This window comes from Eucyclogobius newberryi, unplaced genomic scaffold (genome assembly GCF_026437365.1).
Source record: "Eucyclogobius newberryi isolate DKJ021-1_F unplaced genomic scaffold, fEucNew1.0.hap1 SCAF_10, whole genome shotgun sequence".
NCBI classification, from domain to species: domain Eukaryota; kingdom Metazoa; phylum Chordata; class Actinopteri; order Gobiiformes; family Gobiidae; genus Eucyclogobius; species Eucyclogobius newberryi.
In genome coordinates this window covers 20216861-20240480 of record NW_027315724.1, presented here as the reverse complement: position 1 = coordinate 20240480, position 23620 = coordinate 20216861, and the positions used below count along the sequence as shown (strand labels likewise).

General features: G+C 46.6%; 3 protein-coding genes across 5 annotated transcripts; all 3 read left to right on the top strand.

Annotated features, from left to right (window-relative positions):
* The first annotated feature begins 284 nt into the window (after window positions 1-284).
* On the top strand, window positions 285-7372 carry rnf169 (ring finger protein 169). 2 transcript variants are annotated; one of them, XM_072462397.1, is made up of 7 exons: window positions 285-756; window positions 3172-3257; window positions 3689-3774; window positions 4215-4299; window positions 4712-5077; window positions 5440-5662; window positions 6327-7372. In XM_072462397.1, exons 1-7 carry the CDS (start codon window positions 504-506, stop codon window positions 6686-6688), a joined length of 1461 nt encoding a protein of 486 aa, XP_072318498.1. In that variant the 5' UTR covers window positions 285-503; the 3' UTR covers window positions 6689-7372. The 2 variants fall into 2 exon arrangements, with proteins under 2 accessions (XP_072318498.1, XP_072318490.1); XM_072462389.1 differs by having other exon boundaries at window positions 286-756; window positions 6324-7372.
* Window positions 7373-8700: 1328 nt separating this feature from the next.
* On the top strand, window positions 8701-19682 carry spcs2 (signal peptidase complex subunit 2). 2 transcript variants are annotated; one of them, XM_072462229.1, is made up of 5 exons: window positions 8701-8817; window positions 14441-14524; window positions 15027-15187; window positions 19026-19160; window positions 19490-19682. In XM_072462229.1, the coding sequence occupies exons 1-5, from the start codon at window positions 8776-8778 to the stop codon at window positions 19674-19676; spliced, it is 609 nt and encodes a 202-aa protein (XP_072318330.1). In that variant the 5' UTR covers window positions 8701-8775; the 3' UTR covers window positions 19677-19682. The 2 variants fall into 2 exon arrangements, with proteins under 2 accessions (XP_072318330.1, XP_072318338.1); XM_072462237.1 differs by having other exon boundaries at window positions 15027-15190; window positions 19029-19160.
* LOC140371919 (uncharacterized) lies at window positions 15396-19014 on the top strand. Its single transcript, XM_072459160.1, has 14 exons — window positions 15396-15448; window positions 16458-17110; window positions 17178-17182; window positions 17253-17257; window positions 17313-17458; window positions 17508-17578; window positions 17716-17797; window positions 17853-17857; window positions 18003-18013; window positions 18363-18429; window positions 18556-18820; window positions 18873-18883; window positions 18948-18952; window positions 19008-19014. The coding sequence occupies exons 1-14, from the start codon at window positions 15396-15398 to the stop codon at window positions 19012-19014; spliced, it is 1386 nt and encodes a 461-aa protein (XP_072315261.1).
* Window positions 19683-23620: the final 3938 nt, after the last annotated feature.

Sequence of the window (23620 nt, the reverse complement as noted above, 5' to 3'; positions counted from 1 at the left end):
CGTAAAAAGGACCTATTAGATGTCATTTATTTTGTAAGATATAAAACAGCCGTCACCTCCACGGCCGACACTCCACAGACTCGGAGAGACAAACAGAAGGTGACCTCAACCCCTTTTAATACAGCTTTATTAAACACAATTAATAAATAAATATAACAACTTCATATCCAGTTCATAGATTCATCTTTTAAAACTGTCGCTGTGGAATTTTCAAACTCAAACAGCTGGAAGAGGCGGGAAGCACGTGCGCGCCTTTCGTCCAATCAGCGCTCGGGCCGCCGGGGCAGAAGGGCGGGGCTTGTTGCTGCCGCTGTCCAAGATGGCGGCGCGTCGCTCCCAAACAGAGCGCAGCTGGACGCGAATGTTGTCGTTTGTGGCGCCGAGCGGACGCGTGCGCGGCATCTGAGGAGACGCGCTCGCTCACGGAACCCGACAGAACCTGACCGAGGCCGGAATGCGACGGAATGGCCCCGAACTGCAGTTAAAACCCAAAGAAAAACAACATGGATCCGGCGGCGGCGGGGTCCGAGCTGCTGCTGCTGCTGCCCGGCGCCGACGCTCCTCCTGCGGCCGCAGAGCTCCAGGCGCCCGCCGCCGCGAGCCCCGGAGAGACGCGCTCCAGACCCGGGTCCCGGCCAGGCTCCAGGCCGGGCTCCAGAGCCGGAGGAGGACAGCGGAACCGGGGCAGGGCTGATCCCGGGAGCGGCGGCGGCGGCGGCAGAGCGGGCAGGAGGGCCAGCAGCAGCCGCGGAGGAGGTGTGTTTATCAGATACTTTATACCGTTTCAGGACCGGGATCTGAACCATTAAAACGGGACTAAACTAGAGCTGGACCAGGTTGTTGCTTCACACTTGGATCCGCTCGGTTTAGCCCTGACCTGGACTTGGTTTGGTCCTTCTTCCTGCTCCTTCTTCCTGGTCCAGGTGTTTGAGGTCGCGTTGGTTCGAGTCCCTTTTTGCAAACTTCAGTCCGGTTTAAAAGTCCGGTGTTAGTTCCACGTCACCTTCCCGCCCGGTGTGACCCGTGTCGTGAGGTCATGGCGGCTCCCGGAGCTCGTTCTAGCGGTGTCCAAAGGTTTCACTCCCGAACGTGAATGTTTTGACGTTGCGCTGTTGTGCTCCGTCCCGGTCACAGCTGGGACTAAACCGGGACTTGCGCGGGCCCAAAGTGTCACACAGCCTGGGACGGTGCTCTTCTCTCCCTTACGCTGCTTCTCCCCCGGTGCTCTTTCTCTTATCTCCCGGTGCTTGCTGCTCTTCTCTTCCTGGTGCTTGCTGCTCTTCTCCCCCGGTACTCTTCTTCTCTTCTCCCGGTGCTTGCTGCTCTTCTTCTCCCGATGCTTGCTGCTCTTCTCTCCCGGTGCTCTTCTTCTCTTCTCTCGGTGCTCTTCTTCTCCCGGTGCTTGCTGCTCTTCTTCTCCCGGTGCTTGCTGCTCTTCTTCTCCCGGTGCTTGCTGCTCTTCTTCTCCCGGTGCTTGCTGCTCTTCTTCTCCCGGTGCTTGCTGCTCTTCTCTCCCGGTGCTCTTCTTCTCTTCTCTCGGTGCTCTTCTTCTCCCGGTGCTTGCTGCTCTTCTTCTCCCGGTGCTTGCTGCTCTTCTTCTCCCGGTGCTTGCTGCTCTTCTTCTCCCGGTGCTTGCTGCTCTTCTTCTCCCGGTGCTTGCTGCTCTTCTCTCCCGGTGCTCTTCTTCTCTTCTCTCGGTGCTCTTCTTCTCCCGGTGCTTGCTGCTCTTCTTCTCCCGGTGCTCTTCTCCCCCGCTGCTCTTCTTCTCCCGGTGCCTCGCCCCGGTGCTCTCTCTGGGACTTGTCCGGGCTAGTCCTCTTGTTGAAGGCGTGTTCAGGGTCAGAGTTTAGGCTCCGGTGCTTTTTCATTAAACCGGGGACACGATACACCACAGACACTTTTAGTTGATATTCTCTAAATGATTTCAAACATGTTTTCACCTGTTTCTCTTCACAAAGGTAAGATTACATGCCTATGACACAAGGATTAATCAGAGTTTTATAATCACCGGTACATGTATTAGTTTTAACGGATGCCAAAATTGTTGTTGTTTTGCTTTTATTCATGATTTAGTTTAATGTGAAGTAAATTTGTTCCTACTTTCAGCTCTAATCAAAATGTGACTTTTAATATTTTGGAAGCGCAACAACAAACTCAAACAGAACAAACTCAGACAAACAGAACAAACTCAGACAAACAGGTGAAACTAAACATTAGTTTTATCTCGCTTTCTACGTTATGTTCTCATTAAAATAAGTCAAATTTAATCCGACACGTCCATATTTTAAGACTCTTTATGTCCAAACTTGTCTCAAATACAGACCTGAAGCTTCTGCTCAAGTTCACGTTAAATTAAGAGTTCTTTGATATTGTAAGTGCTGCCGTGTGATATCAATATTATTGCAATATTTCAATATACTTTTTAACACTACAATTTCAGTCATATTAAAACTAAAATGTTTTGTGCTCAGTGTGTGGGCTCTTTGCATATTTTAGGCAGGAGCTCTTGTTTGTTTGTTTGTTTGTTTGTTTCATGGTGTTCTGTTTTTGTTGTTCCTGTGTTTGAACATGGTTAAAACAATGACATCTTAAAAAGAACGACTTGGAACATCATTAATGTACTACACTTGGCTATAACAGACTTTACTATTCCTCATACATGGGCAAACATAAGAGGGGCGTGGCCATATTAGCATATAGCAGAATGGCCTTTGATCAGAGTTTTGAACACAAAGATAAAGATGGCAGAGTTGTACTGGTCAAAGAAACTATAAACTATCTAAGGAAGTCATTACATCCTTAATACTTAAAGAAGGAAGGACTGACTTGACTGTGCCTCATATAGACCATCTCAATTCTGTCCACAATGATCGGACAGGACCTTTGTCTGCCTTGATTTGTATTTTTGTTTGCTGTCCTCACTTATTTTACTTGTTTTGCTGTTCTTGTTGTTCTATGTTTTAAATTTAGATTTAAAAAAAGCTCATGTCTTTATGTTTTAGTCGAACTGTCAAAATGAAAACGTAACAGAGACAAAACCAAGTCTAATTTAGGACTTTTAAGAGCATCAAATCTGCCATTTTCCTGTAAAAACCCACATGGAAACATTAAATAACAACACGTTTGTGTCGGACGGATGGCTTTATTTAGTGTATTTGGTTGTGTTTGCAGACTTCCTGTGTCCCGCTCTCTTCAAACCTTCAGAATGTCTGTCGCTGGAGGAGCGAGAGGAGCCGCGCAGGAGGAGCGAGCACAGGGTTAGGACTCGTCTCAGTCGCACCTTTACCGTATTCACCGGACTATAAGTGGCACCAGCCAAAAAATGCATAATAGAGAAGGAAAAAAAACATAAGTTGCACTGGAGTATGCAAGTGTGAAAATAACAAAAAATATCACATATAAGTCGTTCCAGAGTATAAGTATAAGTCGCATCCCGGCCAAAACTATGAAAAAAAGTGCGACTTATAGTCCTGAAAATACGGTATGTCAAATCTGTGTTGTTATTATTCATCTGGCTCTCACTCACTGCATGGGACGGTTTAAGTTTAGTCAGTGTCTCCTCGGAAAGTTGATTTAAACCAGTTTATTTTGAGTACTTACCTTGATGTGCCCAAACTAAACCTGAACTCGGCCCGGACTGTTTCCGTGTGTTTTTTCTCATCCTGAACCTGGAGCTTGTGTGTTTCAGGTTCTGTCGGATTCTGAGAACGAGGAACCCATCTCCAGAAGAATCCGACACATCTCAGCCTTCATCAGGAACACGGCTTTGTCCAGGTACAGATCCTCCTGTAGTCCAGTTATGATCCTCCTGTAGTCCAGTTATGATCCCCCTGTAGACCGGTTCAGATCCCCCTGTAGACCGGTTCAGATCCCCCTGTAGACCGGTTCAGATCCCCCTGTAGACCGGTTCAGATCCCACTGTCGACCGGTTATGATCCTCCTGTCGACCGGTTATGATCCTCCTGTCGACCGGTTCAGATCCCCCTGTAGACCGGTTCAGATCCCCCTGTAGACCGGTTCAGATCCCCCTGTAGACCGGTTCAGATCCCCCTGTAGACCGGTTCAGATCCCACTGTAGACCGGTTATGATCCTCCTGTCGACCAGTTATGATCCTCCTGTCGACCGGTTATGATCCTCCTGTCGACTAGTTCAGTCCCCGGGTCAGACCCCGGGTCAGACCCTGGTTAAACTGCTTGTGATCTTCTGTGGTCAGTGTGGGTCAGAGGAGTCGCAGTTCGGAGCCGGTGGAAGACAGAGGGAAACTGAAGGTGGTGCTGCAGCCGGCGCTCGTCGACACTGTGAGTTTAAAGTGTGTCAGATGCCCTCCCTGTGTGTGTCAGATGCCCTCCCTGTGTGTGTCAGATGCCCTCCCTGTGTGTGTCAGATGCCCTCCCTGTGTGTGTCAGATGCCCTCCCTGTGTGTGTCAGATGCCCTCCCTGTGTGTGTCAGATGCCCTCCCTGTGTGTGTCAGATGCCCTCCCTGGACTTTATCTTGTGTGACCAGAGTATCACAAACCTGCTCAATGTGTGACAAACTTAACTATTTCTTCATATTAATTGCTCGGAAAGGCAAACTTTGACATATATGGACAATATTTTGCAGGAAATTGTGTTTTTTTTTTGTGTGTTTCTTGGAAAGTTTTCTTCATTCGAGTTCAGCTCAAAACAAAATGTATTGAATATTCTGTTGCACTCCCGTCTCTGTCCAGATGGGGGCGTGCCACAGCCTGACCGCAGGGATCCTTCTATCGTCGGAGAACAGCCGCTCTGCGTCTGTGCCTATCCTCCCTCCTCAGCGCCGCCTAGCCTGGAGCGCCGTGGTGCCCGCCGTGGCGCCGTCGTCGGCCGGGCCCCCGGGCCAATCGGAGCGTAGAGCGCCCTCGTCCTCGGGCCAATGGGAGCGCTCGGTGAGTCCGGACAGTAACGACAGCATCTCCGAGGAGCTGAACCACTTCAAGCCCATTGTATGCTCGCCGTGCACGCCGCCCAAACGCCTCGCCGATGGACGCCTGCTGCACGCCAACATCGTCAAGTCCACGCCACGGAACCTGAGGCAGCTCGGGACGCCCAGCCAGGTCTGACCTCTGAACGGGTTAGGGGGTTAGAGGGTTAGGGTTAGGGTTAGGAGGTTAGAGGGTTAGGGGGTTAGAGGGTTAGGGGGTTAGAGGGTTAGGGGGTTAGAGGGTTAGGGGGTTAGAGGGTTAGAGGGTTAGGGGGTTAGAGGGTTAGGGGGTTAGAGGGTTAGGGGGTTAGAGGGTTAGGGGGTTAGGGGGTTAGAGGGTTAGAGGGTTAGGGGGTTAGGGGGTTAGAGGGTTAGGGGGTTAGGGGGTTAGGGGGTTAGAGGGTTAGAGGGTTAGAGGGTTAGAGGGTTAGGTTTGTCAAACTCTGAGAAAATGTTTAAGCTGAACCTAAAATGTACTCTGCTGTTCTCCGTCAGGGCTCGTGGCTCCAGACCAGCTCCGTCGTGCTGCAGAAGTGGAGGCAGATCGAGCTTGATCGACAGAACGTTTCCGCGGCAATGGAGGGACGCTGCCCCGTCTCCGTGGCGACCCTCACCAGCCCCGTCAACGACTCCAAAAACCCACGAAAACTTCTGTTTGAGGCTCAGGAAGAAGTCCCAATAAAAGTTCCTGCCATACGACTCCAGGACCAGAGTCTAGGTCTGTGCTGGGACTGCTTTAGACCCGCTTTAGACCCGCTTTAGTCCCGCTTTAGTCCCGCTTTAGTCCCGCTTTAGTCCCGCTTTAGTCCCGCTTTAGTCCCGCTTTAGACCCGCTTTAGTCCCGCTTTAAACGCGCTTTAGTCCCTCTGTAGTCCCGCTTTAGACCCGCTTTAGTCCCGCTTTAAACACTCTTTAGTGCCGCTGTAGTCCCGCTTTAAACGCGCTTTAGTCCCGCTTTAGACCCGCTTTAGTCCCGCTTTAAACGCGCTTTAGTCCCTCTGTAGTCCCGCTTTAGACCCGCTTTAGTCCCGCTTTAAACACTCTTTAGTCCCGCTTTAGACCCGCTTTAAACGCGCTTTAGTCCCTCTGTAGACCCACTTTAGACTCGCTTCAGTCCCGCTTCAGACCCGCTTCAGTCCCGCTTTAGACCCGCTTTAGTCCCACTATAGTCCCGCTTTAAACGCGTTTTAGTCCCGCTGTAGTCCCGCTTCAGTCCCGCTTTAGACCCGCTTTAGTCACGCTTTAGTCCCGCTTTAGTCCTTCTTTAGTCCCTCTTTAGTCCCGCTTTAGTCCTTCTTTAGTCCCGCTTTAGTCCTGCTTTAGTCCTGCTTTAGTCCTGCTTTAGACCTTGTTAACCCATTTTCTCTTTCTATTTTCAGAAGGACTGAGGTTCAAATCTACCTCAAAAAGGAAAACAAAACCCAAACGTGGAGAGGCCAAACGGATCCGCCCTGATGCTAACGCTGAGGCTAACACTGAAGCTAAACTGTGCACTCGCGCTAACTCCAATGCCAAACGCAGTGCAAAGGCTAGTGCTACAGTTAGCGCTCAGGAGAGATCCGACAGAGTGTTAGCGCTGCAGCTTCAGAGACACTTCGACGGCGTTTCAGACCCATACTTCCTCCGGTCGACCAATCAGAGTGCAGAAAAGGGGTGTGGCCTGAGGAGAGCCTGGACCAATCAGAGCACAGACAGGAGGCGGAGTCTGAGGAGCTTGCGGCGTCACAAACAACTTAAAGACTAAAGATTGTGCCGATCTCTTTATTCCACACCGTTTCAGGTTTATGACTTTGACACACTGCTCCCTCTGCTGCACGCAGGAGGAACAGCAGCTTTCTGTCTCCCTCTGCAGCACACAGGAGGAACAGCAGCTTTGTTTCCCTCTGCTGCACGCAGGAGGAAAAGCAGCTCTCTGTCACCCTCTGCTGCTCACTGGAGGAACAGCAGCTCTGTCTCCCTCGGCTGTACGCAGGACGAACAGCAGCTCTCTGTCTTCCTCTGGTGCTCACTGGAGGAACAGCAGCTCTCTGTCTCCCTCTGCTGTACGCAGGAAGAACAGCAGCTTTCTGTCTCTGCTGCACGCAAGAGGAACAGCAGCTTTCTGTCTCCCTCTGCTGCTCGCAGGAGGAACAGCAGCTCTCTGTCTACCTCTGCTGCTCACTGGAGGAACAGCAGCTCTCCGTCTCCCTCTGCTGTACGCGGGAGGAAGAGCAGCTCTGTCCCTCTGGTGCTCACAGGAGGAACAGCAGCTTTGTCTCCCTTAAGTTGAAAACTAAAATTATGCAAATGACTGTCACATGACCAGCAGCAGCAGTCAATAGAAACCAGCGATTACAGACATTCCACAGACGTCTTCCAGAGGATCATGGGAAATGAAGTCTTTACACATTCATGTACTGCTTTAATTTAATAAACAGACTGTCTTTGAGCTGTGCTTTTGGCGACCCCTGGTGGAGAATGTGCCTCGGTACAGGAGCCCAGTAAGGAAAAATTGTATATATTTGTGTTTCAGATGACATCACAACGCTATAGGCCAATGATACAGACGAGGGCGTTTTAAAATAAATATTCTTTAAAGTGAGATTAAACATGGATTTACACCGCCACCTACTGTAGTTGTACGTCTTCTTCTTGGTGGTGGTGGTGGTGGTGGTGGTGGTTGTTGTTGTTGTTGTTTTATGGGGGTTGGTATTCAAGTGTTGCATTACCGCCAGACTTTATTCCTTAGACTTTATTCCAGCTGGCCTCTTCTTCTTTGGTGGTTGTTATTCTTTAGACTTTATTCTGTGTGACATCACATTCTAGAATCTGAAAAACACCAATTCATACAATGTTTCATCAACTTAAATATACCGTTTTATCGACTTAATTTCTGTTTAAGACTTTGCTTAGGTTCAGTCCTGTTTTAGACCTGGTTCAGTCCTGTTTTAGACCTGGTTCAGTCCTGTTTTAGACCTGGTTCAGTCCTGTTTTAGACCTGGTTCAGTCCTGTTTTAGACCTGGTTTTAGACCTGGTTCAGTCCTGTTTTAGACCAGGTTTAGTCCTGGTTTTAGACCTGGTTCAGTCCTGTTTTAGACCTGCTTCAGTCCTGTTTTTAGACCTTGTGTTGTCCTGTTTTAGACCTGGTTTTAGACTTGGTTCAGTCCTTTTTTAGACCTAGTTTTGTCCTGTTTTAGAACAGGTTTAGTCCTGTTTTAGACTTGGTTTAGTCCTGTTTTAGACCTGGTTCAGTCCTGTTTTAGACCTGTTTTAGACCTGCTTCAGTCCTGTTTTTAGACCTGGTTTTGTCCTGTTTTAGACCTGGTTTTAGACTTGGTTCAGTCCTTTTTTAGACCTAGTTTTGTCCTGTTTTAGACCTGGTTTTGTCCTGTTTTAGACCTGGTTTTGTCCTATTTTAGACCTGGTTTTGTCCTATTTTAGACCTTGTTCAGTCCTGTTTTAGACCTGGTTTTGTCCTGTTTTAGACCTGGTTTTGTCCTGTTTTAGACCTGGTTTTGTCCTATTTTAGACCTGGTTTTGTCCTATTTTAGACCTGGTTTTAGACCTTGTTCAGTCCTGTTTTAGACCTGGTTTTAGACCTTGTTCAGTCCTGTTTTAGACCTGGTTTTGTCCTGTTTTAGTCCTGGTTTTGACCTAGTTTTGTCCTGTTTTAGACCTGGTTTTAGTCCTGGTTTTGACCTAGTTTTGTCCTGTTTTAGACCTGGTTTTATACCTGTTTTAGACCTGGTTTTAGACTGGGTTCAGTCCTGGTGCAGTTCTCCGTTGTTCCAGCAGGTGGCGGTCTCTTTCCGGTTCGTGAGCCAATCAGATTCGTCCAGGTCACAGAGAAGATGGCGGCCCCGAGGAACGGGAAGACCGGGCTCCTGGAGAAAGTAACGGCTTTTTACCATTTTAATCATTTTATCTGGATTTATTCATGAGTTCTACAGCGTGTGGCGTTTGTGGAGACTTTAGTCCGGGCTCTGGGGCATTTAGTTCGGCCTCAGAGCTCAGTTTTGTCCCGTTTGTGGCCCGCGCTGCTGTAGGAAGCTAAAGCCACATCATCTGCGGAAAAGGAACAAAACCTCCAAATTCTTTTATATATGATTTATATAGTTTAAACTCGTTATAAAGCGCTTCTTTACTCTGTGCTCGTCCCAAACTGTGTAAAACTAATTGATCAAAGTTGTCAGTTTCCAGATGTCGTAAACATTTGACGTAAACGCAGAAAACAAGGCCAGAGTATTTTTATTCTTGTTTAAAATGCTTTAAATTAATCATCTTCAGTTAACGTAATTCTCGTGTCGTTATGTCGATTATTTTGGCTAAAATAATCTATCAATATATATATACGTCAAAAGCGTTTCATTTTCTCAGACAAACGTTTAATTTATTATTGTTTTGTCTTTATTTTCGTTCTTTATTCTCACTGAATGAATTAAAACTACGGAACATTTGGAATTAAACTTTCAAACACCAGTTCAGCTGATGAGAGCCTGACATTTACTGCATTTAGTCACATTTTATGATCAAACTAAGATCATGGAAAGGTCGATTAGTCGACCAAAAGCTCGTCTTTGACGTGACCACGTGTCAGAGCCCAAGTGCCAAAAAAACACAAAATAATAATCATTTTCATTTTAAACATTACAAAAAAAGTTTTGTGAATGAATAATTTTTGTTAGGAGCTGCAAGTATTTCTAAAGGCTCTTTTCACAAAAGGAGTGTCTGCAGAGCCGCGGCGCGCGGCCGAAACTGCCATGTTATTTTTGTGCCGGCCGCGGCTCCTGAAACTGTGCCGCTATTTGACCGCGTTTTAGCGCCGTTTTAGACCGCGCCGGGTTAGTGTTAGGTTTAGTGTTAGGGTTAGTGTTAGGGTTAGTGTTAGGGTTAGTGTTAGGTTTAGTGTTAGGGTTAGTGTTAGGTTTAGTGTTAGGTTTAGTGTTAGGGTTAGTGTTAGGTTTAGTGTTAGGTTTAGTGTTAGGTTTAGTGTTAGGGTTAGTGTTAGGTTTAGTGTTAGGGTTAGTGTTAGGGTTAGTGTTAGGTTTAGTGTTAGGTTTAGTGTTAGGGTTAGTGTTAGGGTTAGTGTTAGGGTTAGTGTTAGGTTTAGTGTTAGGTTTAGTGTTAGGTTTAGTGTTAGGGTTAGGGTTAGTGTTAGGGTTAGTGTTAGGGTTAGTGTTAGGGTTAGTGTTAGGTTTAGTGTTAGGTTTAGTGTTAGGTTTAGTGTTGGGTTTAGTGTTGGGTTTAGTGTTAGGGTTAGTGTTAGGTTTAGTGTTAGGGTTAGTGTTAGTGTTAGGTTTAGTGTTAGGTTTAGTGTTAGGTTTAGTGTTAGGGTTAGTGTTAGGTTTAGTGTTAGGTTTAGTGTTAGGTTTAGTGTTAGGTTTAGTGTTAGGGTTAGTGTTAGGGTTAGTGTTAGGGTTAGTGTTAGGTTTAGTGTTAGGGTTAGAGTTAGTGTTAGGTTTAGTGTTAGGGTTAGTGTTGGGTTTAGTGTTAGGGTTAGTGTTAGGTTTAGTGTTAGGTTTAGTGTTAGGTTTAGCGTTAGGGTTAGCGTTAGGGTTAGCGTTAGGGTTAGCGTTAGGTTTAGCGTTAGGTTTAGCGTTAGGTTTAGCGTTAGGTTTAGCGTTAGGTTTAGCGTTAGGGTTAGCGTTAGGTTTAGCGTTAGGTTTAGCGTTAGGTTTAGCGTTAGGGTTAGCGTTAGGGTTAGCGTTAGGTTTAGCGTTAGGTTTAGCGTTAGGTTTAGCGTTAGGGTTAGCGTTAGGGTTAGCGTTAGGGTTAGCGTTAGGGTTAGCGTTAGGTTTAGCGTTAGGTTTAGTGTTAGGTTTAGTGTTAGGTTTAGTGTTGGGTTTAGTGTTAGGGTTAGTGTTAGGTTTAGTGTTAGGGTTAGTGTTAGGGTTAGTGTTAGGTTTAGTGTTAGGTTTAGTGTTAGGTTTAGTGTTAGGTTTAGTGTTAGGTTTAGTGTTAGGTTTAGTGTTAGGTTTAGTGTTAGGGTTAGTGTTAGGTTTAGTGTTAGGGTTAGAGTTAGTGTTAGGTTTAGTGTTAGGGTTAGTGTTGGGTTTAGTGTTAGGGTTAGTGTTAGGTTTAGTGTTAGGTTTAGTGTTAGGTTTAGTGTTAGGGTTAGTGTTAGGGTTAGCGTTAGGGTTAGCGTTAGGTTTAGCGTTAGGTTTAGCGTTAGGTTTAGCGTTAGGTTTAGCGTTAGGTTTAGCGTTAGGTTTAGCGTTAGGTTTAGCGTTAGGTTTAGCGTTAGGGTTAGCGTTAGGTTTAGTGTTAGGTTTAGTGTTAGGGTTAGTGTTAGGGTTAGTGTTAGGGTTAGTGTTAGGGTTAATGTTAGGGTTAATGTTTAGGGTTAGTGTTAGGTTTAGGGTTAGTGTTAGGTTTAGTGTTAGGTTTAGTGTTAGTGTTAGGGTTAGTGTTAGGGTTAGTGTTAGGTTTAGTGTTAGGTTTAGTGTTAGGTTTAGTGTTAGGGTTAGTGTTAGGTTTAGTGTTAGGGTTAGTGTTAGGTTTAGTGTTAGTGTTAGTGTTAGGTTTAGTGTTAGTGTTAGGTTTAGTGTTAGGGTTAGTGTTAGGTTTAGTGTTAGGTTTAGTGTTCGGTTTAGTGTTCGGTTTAGTGTTAGGGTTAGTGTTAGGTTTAGTGTTAGTGTTAGTGTTAGGTTTAGTGTTAGTGTTAGGTTTAGTGTTAGGGTTAGTGTTAGGTTTAGTGTTAGGTTTAGTGTTCGGTTTAGTGTTCGGTTTAGTGTTCGGTTTAGTGTTAGGGTTAGAGTTAGTGTTAGGTTTAGTGTTAGGGTTAGTGTTAGTGTTAGGTTTAGGGTTAGGTTTAGTGTTAGGGTTAGTGTTAGGGTTAGGTTTAGTGTTAGGGTTAGTGTTAGGGTTAGGGTTAGTGTTAGGTTTAGGGTTAGGTTTAGTGTTAGGTTTAGTGTTAGGTTTAGTGTTAGGTTTAGTGTTAGGTTTAGTGTTAGGTTTAGTGTTAGGGTTAGTGTTAGGTTTAGTGTTAGGGTTAGAGTTAGTGTTAGGTTTAGTGTTAGGGTTAGTGTTGGGTTTAGTGTTAGGGTTAGTGTTAGGTTTAGTGTTAGGTTTAGTGTTAGGGTTAGTGTTAGGGTTAGCGTTAGGGTTAGCGTTAGGTTTAGCGTTAGGTTTAGCGTTAGGTTTAGCGTTAGGTTTAGCGTTAGGGTTAGCGTTAGGTTTAGCGTTAGGTTTAGCGTTAGGTTTAGCGTTAGGTTTAGCGTTAGGTTTAGCGTTAGGGTTAGCGTTAGGGTTAGCGTTAGGTTTAGCGTTAGGTTTAGTGTTAGGGTTAGCGTTAGGGTTAGTGTTAGGGTTAGTGTTAGGGTTAGTGTTAGGTTTAGTGTTAGGTTTAGTGTTAGGTTTAGTGTTAGGTTTAGTGTTAGGTTTAGTGTTAGGTTTAGTGTTGGGTTTAGTGTTGGGTTTAGTGTTGGGTTTAGTGTTAGGTTTAGTGTTAGGGTTAGTGTTAGGGTTAGTGTTAGGTTTAGTGTTAGGTTTAGTGTTAGGGTTAGTGTTAGGTTTAGTGTTAGGGTTAGTGTTAGGTTTAGTGTTAGGGTTAGAGTTAGTGTTAGGTTTAGTGTTAGGGTTAGTGTTGGGTTTAGTGTTAGGGTTAGTGTTAGGGTTAGTGTTAGGTTTAGTGTTAGTGTTAGGGTTAGCGTTAGGGTTAGCGTTAGGTTTAGCGTTAGGTTTAGCGTTAGGTTTAGCGTTAGGTTTAGCGTTAGGGTTAGCGTTAGGTTTAGTGTTAGGTTTAGTGTTAGGTTTAGTGTTAGGTTTAGTGTTAGGTTTAGTGTTAGGGTTAGTGTTAGGGTTAGTGTTAGGGTTAATGTTAGGGTTAATGTTTAGGGTTAGTGTTAGGTTTAGGGTTAGTGTTAGGTTTAGTGTTAGTGTTAGGTTTAGTGTTAGGGTTAGTGTTAGGGTTATTGTTAGGTTTAGTGTTAGGTTTAGTGTTAGGTTTAGTGTTAGGTTTAGTGTTAGGTTTAGTGTTAGGGTTAGTGTTAGGTTTAGTGTTAGGGTTAGTGTTAGGTTTAGTGTTAGTGTTAGTGTTAGGTTTAGTGTTAGGTTTAGTGTTCGGTTTAGTGTTCGGTTTAGTGTTAGGGTTAGTGTTAGGTTTAGTGTTAGTGTTAGTGTTAGGTTTAGTGTTAGTGTTAGGTTTAGTGTTAGGGTTAGTGTTAGGTTTAGTGTTAGGTTTAGTGTTCGGTTTAGTGTTCGGTTTAGTGTTCGGTTTAGTGTTAGGGTTAGAGTTAGTGTTAGGTTTAGTGTTAGGGTTAGTGTTAGGGTTAGTGTTAGGGTTAGTGTTAGGTTTAGGGTTAGGTTTAGTGTTAGGGTTAGTGTTAGGGTTAGTGTTAGGTTTAGGGTTAGGTTTAGTGTTAGGGTTAGTGTTAGGGTTAGTGTTAGGGTTAGTGTTAGGTTTAGGGTTAGTGTTAGGTTTAGTGTTAGTGTTAGGTTTAGTGTTAGGGTTAGTGTTAGATTTAGTGTTAGCCATAAGGCTATAACGGGCTATAAGGGAAATGCCGCGGTCCCTGACACTGCCCGGCCATTTTACCGCGCCGCGGCTCTCCAGCCACGGCCTTTCACAAAACCAAACGGCTACTTTTGATCGCCTTAAAAATGCATAGCTCCACTTCCTGCTCCAGTCATTCCTTATTTGGAATTGGTGGGTTTTGCTAAAATAAATCACTGAATAAGTTAAATTAATGCACACAAAGATTTCCAGAGTGATAAGCACATGATTATTAAAAACACTTCTATAAGTGAGTGTTTTTCTACAAGTTATTCTGTTATTATTCACTTCTGTGCCTACTTTGTGTTGCAACACTGGAATTTCCCCATTGTGGGACAAATAAAGGCTTATGTTATGTTCAGACCTTTACGTCCCGTGTAAACACTGGGGACGTGTTTATAAAAGTGCTTTTGTCGCTAAGCTAATGCTAACATACAATAATGTTCAAATAACAGCACAAACTGAACTGTTTACAAAAACATTCAATGAACTTTCAAACTTTAAGTTTGTTTGTTTCATATTTAAGCTAATGTATGTTAGCCTTTAGCTCTGAGACAAGAACACTTTTATAAACACGTATGTTTCCTCCGATGACATATTTACACAACACGTAAAAGTCTGAACCTGCTGCAGTGATTATCGTCTGGAACTCGCTGTGTCACAGCGTTTTACTTTATTTGAAACTTGGCAAATTCTTGAATTAGAACAAGAAGTGAAGATCAGCACTTTTATGGCAAATGGAACAAACCTGTCCCGCCGCGGGCCCTATGACGAGTCCAGCTCGCAACCATTTGCCAAATGTCTCTCCGCTCTCTCTTCTCCATGATACTACTGTCCTGTCCCATGAAGTCTTTAGGCCTCAAATTAACCCTAAAACTAATGATATTAAACTAAAGATTATATGGATCTATAATCTTTATATGGATCTATAATCTTTATATGGATCTATAATATTTTATCTGCTGTTTATTTGAAATGTGAAACAGTTTGTACTAAATCAAATGTGTAATGTGTGTGTTTAGTGGAGGATCGATGAGAAGCCGGTGAAGATCGACAAATGGGACGGAGCCGCGGTCAAGAACTCTCTGGACGACGCAGCCAAGAAGGTGAATCTATGTCCAGTGTGAGCGGAAATGTATGAATGAGCCTCTCTGACCCTCTCTCTGCCCCTCTCTCTCTGACCCTCCCTCTGACCCTCTCTCTGACCCTCCCTCTGACCCTCTCTCTGCCCCTCTCTCTCTGACCCTCCCTCTGACCCTCTCTCTGACCCTCCCTCTGACCCTCTCTCTGACCCTCTCTCTGACCCTCTCTCTGACCCTCCCTCTGACCCTCTCTCTGACCCTCCCTCTGACCCTCTCTCTGCCCCTCTCTCTCTGACCCTCCCTCTGACCCTCTCTCTGCCCCTCTCTCTCTGACCCTCCCTCTGACCCTCTCTCTGCCTTCCTCTCTGACCCTCTCTCTGACCCTCTCTCTGACCCTCTCTCTGACCCTCTCTCTGACCCTCCCTCTGACCCTCTCTCTGACCCTCCCTCTGACCCTCTCTCTGACCCTCCCTCTGACCCTCCCTCTGACCCTCTCTCTGACCCTCCTGTGCTCTGTGGTCCTCAGGTGCTGCTGGAGAAGTTCGGGTATCAGGAGAACTACTCTCTGGTGGATGGGCGGCTGTTCATCTGCACCGTGTCGTGTGTGTTTGCTGTAGTGGCTCTGCTCTGGGATTATCTACATCCTTTCCCCGAGTCCAGACCTGTGCTCGCCGCCTGCGTCATCTCATATCCTTTACACGCTTTAGACCCCAACAGGACCATTTAGACCCTGTTGTTACAGCCTCTGTTGTTGCAGCCTCTGTTGTTGCAGCCTCTGTTGTTACAGCCTCTGTTGTTACAGCCTCTGTTGTTGCAGCCTCTGTTGTTGCAGCCTCTGTTGTTACAGCCTCTGTTGTTACAGCCTCTGTTGTTACAGCCTCTGTTGTTGTAGACCATGTTGTTGCAGACTCTGTTGTTGCAGACCCTGTTGTTGCAGACTCTGTTGTTGTAGACTCTGTTGTTGTAGACCCTGTTGTTGTAGACCCTGTTGTTGTAGACTCTGTTGTTGTAGACCCTGTTGTTGTAGACTCTGTTGTTGTAGACCCTGTTGTTGTAGACCCTGTTGTTGTAGACTCTGTTGTTGTAGACCCTGTTGTTGTAGACCCTGTTGTTGTAGACCCTGTTGTTGTAGACCCTGTTGTTGTAGACTCTGTTGTTGCAGACCCTGTTGTTGCAGACCCTGTTGTTGCAGACCCTGTTGTTGTAGACCCTGTTGTTGTAGACTCTGTTGTTGTAGACCCTGTTGTTGTAGACCCTGTTGTTGTAGACCCTGTTGTTGTAGACCCTGTTGTTGTAGACCCTGTTGTTGTAGACCCTGTTGTTGCAGACCCTGTTGTTGTAGACCCTGTTGTTGTAGCCTCTGTTGTTACAGCCTCTGTTGTTGCAGACGCTGTTGTGGCAGACCCTGTTGTTGTAGACCCTGTTGTTGTAGACCCTGTTGTTGTAGACCCTGTTGTTGTAGACCCTGTTGTTGTAGACCCTGTTGTTGTAGACCCTGTTCTTGTAGACCCTGTTGTTGCAGACCCTGTTGTTGTAGACCCTGTTGTTGTAGACTCTGTTGTTGTAGACTCTGTTGTTGTAGACCCTGTTGTTGTAGACCCTGTTGTTGTAGACCCTGTTGTTGTAGACCCTGTTGTTGCAGACCCTGTTGTTGCAGACCCTGTTGTTGCAGACCCTGTTGTTGCAGACCCTGTTGTTGCAGACCCTGTTGTTGCAGACCCTGTTGTAGTAGACCCTGTTGTTGTAAACTCTGTTGTTGTAGCCTCTGTTGTTACAGCCTCTGTTGTTGTAGACTCTGTTGTTGCAGACCCTGTTGTTGTAGACCCTGTTGTTGTAGACCCTGTTGTTGTAGACCCTGTTGTTGTAGACCCTGTTGTTGTAGACCCTGTTGTTGTAGACTCTGTTGTTGCAGACCCTGTTGTTGCAGACCCTGTTGTTGCAGACCCTGTTGTTGTAGACTCTGTTGTTGCAGACCCTGTTGTTGTAGACCCTGTTGTTGTAGACCCTGTTGTTGTAGACCCTGTTGTTGTAGACCCTGTTGTTGCAGACCCTGTTGTTGCAGACCCTGTTGTTGTAGACTCTGTTGTTGTAGACCCTGTTGTTGCAGACCCTGTTGTTGTAGACCCTGTTGTTGCAGACCCTGTTGTTGCAGACCCTGTTGTTGCAGACCCTGTTGTTGCAGACCCTGTTGTTGTAGACCCTGTTGTTGTAGACCCTGTTGTTGTAGACCCTGTTGTTGCAGACCCTGTTGTTGCAGACCCTGTTGTTGCAGACCCTGTTGTTGCAGACCCTGTTGTTGCAGACCCTGTTGTTGCAGACCCTGTTGTTGCAGACCCTGTTGTTGTAGACTCTGTTGTTGTAGACCCTGTTGTTGCAGACCCTGTTGTTGCAGACCCTGTTGTTGCAGACCCTGTTGTTGCAGACCCTGTTGTTGTAGACCCTGTTGTTGTAAACTCTGTTGTTGTAAACTCTGTTGTTGTAGACTCTGTTGTTGTAGACCCTGTTGTTGCAGACCCTGTTGTTGCAGACCCTGTTGTTGTAGACCCTGTTGTTGTAGACCCTGTTGTTGCAGACCCTGTTGTTGCAGACCCTGTTGTTGTAGACCCTGTTGTTGCAGACTCTGTTGTTGCAGACTCTGTTGTTGCAGACCCTGTTGTTGCAGACTCTGTTGTTGCAGACCCTGTTGTTGCAGACCCTGTTGTTGTAGACCCTGTTGTTGTAGACCCTGTTGTTGTAGACTCTGTTGTTGCAGCCTCTGTTGTTGCAGCCTCTGTTGTTGCAGCCTCTGTTGTTGCAGCCTCTGTTGTTGCAGACCCTGTTGTTGCAGACCCTGTTGTTGCAGACCCTGTTGTTGTAGACCCTGTTGTTGTAGACCCTGTTGTTGCAGACCCTGTTGTTGCAGACCCTGTTGTTGTAGACCCTGTTGTTGTAGACCCTGTTGTTGTAGACCCTGTTGTTGTAGACTCTGTTGTTGCAGCCTCTGTTGTTGCAGCCTCTGTTGTTGCAGCCCCTGTTGTTGCAGCCTCTGTTGTTGCAGACCCTGTTGTTGCAGACCCTGTTGTTGCAGACCCTGTTGTTGTAGACCCTGTTGTTGTAGACCCTGTTGTTGCAGACCCTGTTGTTGCAGACCCTGTTGTTGCAGACCCTGTTGTTGTAGACCCTGTTGTTGCAGACTCTGTTGTTGCAGACTCTGTTGTTGCAGACCCTGTTGTTGCAGACCCTGTTGTTGTAGACCCTGTTGTTGTAGACCCTGTTGTTGTAGACCCTGTTGTTGTAGACCCTGTTGTTGTAGACTCTGTTGTTGCAGCCTCTGTTGTTGCAGCCTCTGTTGTTGCAGCCTCTGTTGTTGCAGCCTCTGTTGTTGCAGCCTCTGTTGTTGCAGCCTCTGTTGTTGCAGCCTCTGTTGTTGCAGCCTCTGTTGTTGCAGCCTCTGTTGTTGCAGACCCTGTTGTTGTAGACTCTGTTGTTGCAGCCTCTGTTGTTGCAGCCTCTGTTGTTGCAGACCCTGTTGTTGTAGACTCTGTTGTTGCAGCCTCTGTTATTGCAGCCTCTGTTGTTGCAGACCCTGTTGTTGCAGACCCTGTTGTTGCAGACTCTGTTGTTGTAGACCCTGTTGTTGTAGACCCTGTTGTTGCAGACCCTGTTGTTGCAGACCCTGTTGTTGCAGACCCTGTTGTTGTAGACCCTGTTGTTGCAGCCTCTGTTGTTGCAGACCCTGTTGTTGCAGACCCTGTTGTTGCAGACCCTGTTGTTGCAGACCCTGTTGTTGTAGACCCTGTTGTTGTAGACCCTGTTGTTGCAGCCTCTGTTGTTGCAGACCCTGTTGTTGTAGACTCTGTTGTTGTAGACTCTGTTGTTGTAGACCCTGTTGTTGTAGACCCTGTTGTTGCAGCCTCTGTTGTTGCAGACCCTGTTGTTGCAGACCCTGTTGTTGCAGACCCTGTTGTTGTAGACTCTGTTGTTGTAGACTCTGTTGTTGTAGACTCTGTTGTTGTAGACCCTGTTGTTGTAGACCCTGTTGTTGTAGACCCTGTTGTTGCAGCCTCTGTTGTTGCAGACCCTGTTGTTGCAGACCCTGTTGTTGCAGACCCTGTTGTTGTAGACTCTGTTGTTGTAGACTCTGTTGTTGTAGACCCTGTTGTTGCAGACCCTGTTGTTGCAGACCCTGTTGTTGTAGACCCTGTTGTTGTAGACTCTGTTGTTGTAGACCCTGTTGTTGTAGACCCTGTTGTTGTAGACCCTGTTGTTGCAGCCTCTGTTGTTGCAGACCCTGTTGTTGCAGACCCTGTTGTTGCAGACTCTGTTGTTGCAGACTCTGTTGTTGCAGACTCTGTTGTTGCAGACTCTGTTGTTGCAGACTCTGTTGTTGCAGACCCTGTTGTTGTAGACCCTGTTGTTGTAGACCCTGTTGTTGCAGACCCTGTTGTTGCAGACCCTGTTGTTGCAGACCCTGTTGTTGCAGCCTCTGTTGTTACAGCCTCTGTTGTTGCAGACTCTGTTGTTGCAGACCTTAACTCAGTCTCACGTACTTCATCATGATGGGAGTTCTGACGCTTTACACTTCGTACAAAGAAAGGAACATTTTCCTCGTGGCTCTGGAGAAAGATCCAGCCGGTCTGGACCCGGACCACCTGTGGCACCTGTCGTCATCACTCAAACGGTAAGGAGGGGTGAAGGGGGGAGTGTGTCAGGGGTGAAGGGGGGAGTGTGTCAGGGGTGAAGGGGGGGAGTGTGTCAGGGGTGAAGGGGGGAGCGAGGGGTGAAGGGCGGAGCGAGGGGTGAATAGGGAAATGAGGGGTGATTGAAGGGGGGAGCGAGGGGTTAAGGGGGGAGTCTTGTCTTGATCAATTTCATGGAGTCGTGGCTGGAGGTGCAGCAATTAGTGTACAGGAGAAGAGCTGAGGGGAAAGTACACAGCCATGTGGAGATCCTTCTTCTCCAGACACGTGTGGATGGTTCTTCTCGTGTCTGACGTTCGTTGCGTTCCAGGTTCGACGACCAGTACTCGCTGCGCGTCTCCTTCACCGACGGCAGGTCTCGGGCGTACAGGGAGACGGAGGTGACCCGCTCGGTGTCCGAGTTCTTCGACGACAGCGGCACATTGGTCATGGATCAGTTCGAGAAGTGCGTGTCCCGACTTCACGACTCGCTGGCCGCCGACAAGAAGACCAAATGATCCCGAGAGACGAGCCACCCCCACGAGAGACGAACCGCGCCCATAGAAAGACAAGCCACGCCCAGAGGAACGCTTGAGAAAGGAACGGAAAACGCAAAGACTGAACCAGAACTCAAACTGGACTAAACTCTAGACTGATTTGAAGTATTCGCCAAATAATTGTCATAAAACTAGTACCATATTTTCTGGACTATAAGTCGCACCAACCAAAAAATGCATAATAGAGAAGAAAAAAATATACATAGGTCGCACTGGAGTATGAAATGCGGATACAAGTGTGAAAATAACAATAATAATATCACATATAAGTCGCTCCGGAGGATAAGTATATAAGAATAAGTAGAAGTACCCGGCCAAAACTATGAAAAAAAGTCCGGAAAATACTGTACTGTTAACTGTTTTATCTGGTTCGGTTTCCTTTTTGAGATACTTTAATTCAACTGAAATTGTGCAGTTAAATTGTATAAAAGTCACTTCTGGACCAAAAAAAAAAAAAAATTGTGTTTTTTGTTTTCGTGCCGTGACTTATTTTATTTTGTACTAAACTTTATCTGTGACAAAATAAACAGCTGTTACATTAAATGAATGTGTCGTTTCCTCATTCAGACCAGCAGATGGCGCTGTACATTAGACTTAAAGCTGACACATGGAACATTGAAAAAACTCAAACCTCATTTGTCCCCGCCCACTTTGGCCTCTTGTTGCCACGGTCCCATTTTCACATACTGAATATATGAAGGTGATAAAAGCTTCTGTCAGCAGCGAGTCCTTGTGGTGAGGCCCAGTACTGCATGCGCAGGACTGGCGCAGAAAGGAGATGTTGGCGGACTTCTGCAGACACCACTCCACTGCCCCCTCACCAGTGAGCATCCAGGGAAGGGACATTGAGAGAGTGACTCATACAAGTACCTGGTGTTCATCTGAACCACAAACTGGACTGGACTCATAACACAGACGCACTGTACAGGAAGAGCCAGAGTCGGCTCTACCTCCTGAGGAGACTCAGGTCTTTTGGAGTGACAGGGCCACTCCTGAAGACCTTCTACGACTCTGTGGTGGCATCAGCTCCTGTAGGTGTGGCCTGCTGGAGCAGCAGCATCACAGAGAGGGAGAGGAAGAGGCTGGACAGAGTCATCAAGAAGTCCAGCTCCGTCCTGGGCTGTGCTCTGGACTCGGTGCAGGAGGTGGGGGACAGAAGGGTCCTGGCTAAACTCACATCTATGCTGGACCATGAGTCTCACCCCCTGCAGGACACTCTGTCCGCTCTGGAGAGCAGCTTCAGTGACTGATCCACCCTCGCTGTGTGAAGGAGACGTTTCACAGGTCTTTCCTTCTGCTGCTGTCAGACTTTATAACAAACACTGTTTGCCCTGAACATGTGAAATACTGACTTAACGATGTGCAATACTGACATTCATGTGCATACAACTGATGTAATAAGAGTGTTTTGTTTACTTACCATTAGTATTAGTATTATTTAGTCTTATGCAAGCTATTTTTTTCTTTATTTTATTATTATTGTATCCTTTTCTTTATTTATTCATGTGTTTATTTATTTATTTATATATATTTTTTTCCTCCATTCCCTATTAAGATATGAGAGGAGTTTTGTTAATAAGAGTTTTTTGTTTTGTTAATAAGTAATTAGTAATAAGTAATGAGTTCTTCTATTAAGAGAACCTATAAGTTATCTGTCGTTTTCCTCTGTATATCCCGGGAATATCTTATGTGCATCCTTGTGGTGAGGCCAGGTACTGCATGTGCATCCTTGTGGTGAGGCCCGGTACTGCATGTGCATCCTTGTGGTGAGGCCCCGGTACTGCATGTGCATCCTTGTGGTGAGGCCCGGTACTGCATGTGCATCCTTGTGGTGAGGCCCCGGTACTGCATGTGTGTCCTTGTGGTGAGGACCGGTACTGCATGTGCATCCTTGTGGTGAGGCCAGGTACTGCATGTGCATCCTTGTGGTGAGGACCGGTACTGCATGTGCATCCTTGTGGTGAGGCCCCGGTACTGCATGTGTGTCCTTGTGGTGAGGCCCGGTACTGCATGTGTGTCCTTGAGGTGAGGCCCCGGTACTGCATGTGTGTCCTTGTGGTGAGGACCGGTACTGCATGTGCATCCTTGTGGTGAGGCCCCGGTACTGCATGTGCATCCTTGTGGTGAGGACCGGTACTGCATGTGCATCCTTGTGGTGAGGCCCGGTACTGCATGTGCATCCTTGTGGTGAGGCCCCGGTACTGCATGTGCATCCTTGTGGTGAGGCCCCGGTACTGCATGTGTGTCCTTGTGGTGAGGCCCGGTACTGCATGTGTGTCCTTGAGGTGAGGCCCCGGTACTGCATGTGTGTCCTTGTGGTGAGGACCGGTACTGCATGTGCATCCTTGTGGTGAGGCCAGGTACTGCATGTGCATCCTTGTGGTGAGGACCGGTACTGCATGTGCATCCTTGTGGTGAGGCCCCGGTACTGCATGTGTGTCCTTGTGGTGAGGCCCGGTACTGCATGTGTGTCCTTGAGGTGAGGCCCCGGTACTGCATGTGTGTCCTTGTGATGAGGACCGGTACTCCATGTGCATCCTTGTGGTGAGGACCGGTACTGCATGTGCATCCTTGTGGTGAGGCCCCGGTACTGCATGTGCATCCTTGTGGTGAGGACCGGTACTGCATGTGCATCCTTGTGGTGAGGCCCGGTACTGCATGTGCATCCTTGTGGTGAGGACCGGTACTGCATGTGCATCCTTGTGGTGAGGCCCCGGTACTGCATGTTCATGCAAGTCTCCGTTTAGCCAGCAGATGTCACTGTGGTCAAACGTGAGCACAGTCACACTTGCGCACCTGTGACGTCACCACAGCGCGGCAGCCGTGCCTCGTTGAGAGAAAGCAGAATTTGGTTCGTATATTGTGAATCTTTCTTTAAAATGAGCTTTTAGTACAAAAATAATCTTTGATATTGTTAGACAATGCTTTAAACTGCATCATATTTTAAGATTATTCTCCTCTAATTTTGTAGAAAACAATGATCGATGTAGATCGACTACTAGCCCTGTGAAGCGTGTTACCACTGACGTAAGGGTAGTTTGAAACAGCGTGACGGCGTGAGTTGCAATATTGATTGATTGTCATGTTTATTAATGTTTAATATTGTGTTTTTGGTTGTTGACCAAGTTTGTATTAGTGGTTAATGCAGAGGGGAGACAGTACTGCTCGTGGTCCTTCTGTGCTGAGTGTGGTCCGAGCAGTCTGTTTGCTTTTTTCAAAGTGAGTTAAAGGCGGTATGGACGATTTTTTGGCAATTTGAGAACGCAGGTGGAAGTGCACATGCGCCCTCCCCCGTGCGGACTGATACAACACACGTGCGTTTGTTTATTAGCGCAACGGAGCGCATCGCATCGCTCGTCTCCCGTAGATTTCTGTCCACTTCTGCGTCAGCTCGAACTGTCTTTCTCCGTCTTCATTTTGCCCCGTACACTGAGGGAACTATATTATGATAGATCCATGCGCTTAGGCACACGGAAACGTGGGGACGAGCCTGACGCGGCTGCAGGTGAGCGGTAGGTGCGTTTTATGATTGATACGTGGCAGGACAAATGATTTATCCACGCCACGAGGAAATATGATAAAAAATTTGCTGAAAAAAATCATCCATTCCACCTTTCATTGTGTCCACAGTCGAATGTATAAAGTAAGATGCATTTATTCTTTGCGTTTTCATAGGACTACTGTTGTCTTTTTTTGTTGATTTTATTTTGTTGTGACCAAAATTGAACACTGAAGTTCCTGACACAGATGTTAAATTGTAAAATATATTTTTTGAGTAAGCCAAATCAAACCAAAATTAATGCTGTTCTCCTCCTGAGGACAATCGGGAAATAAAAGACCCACATTATTTTTTGGAGCTGCTGGTGTCTGTGTCCATCATTTTAACACCTTGCCTACATATAATT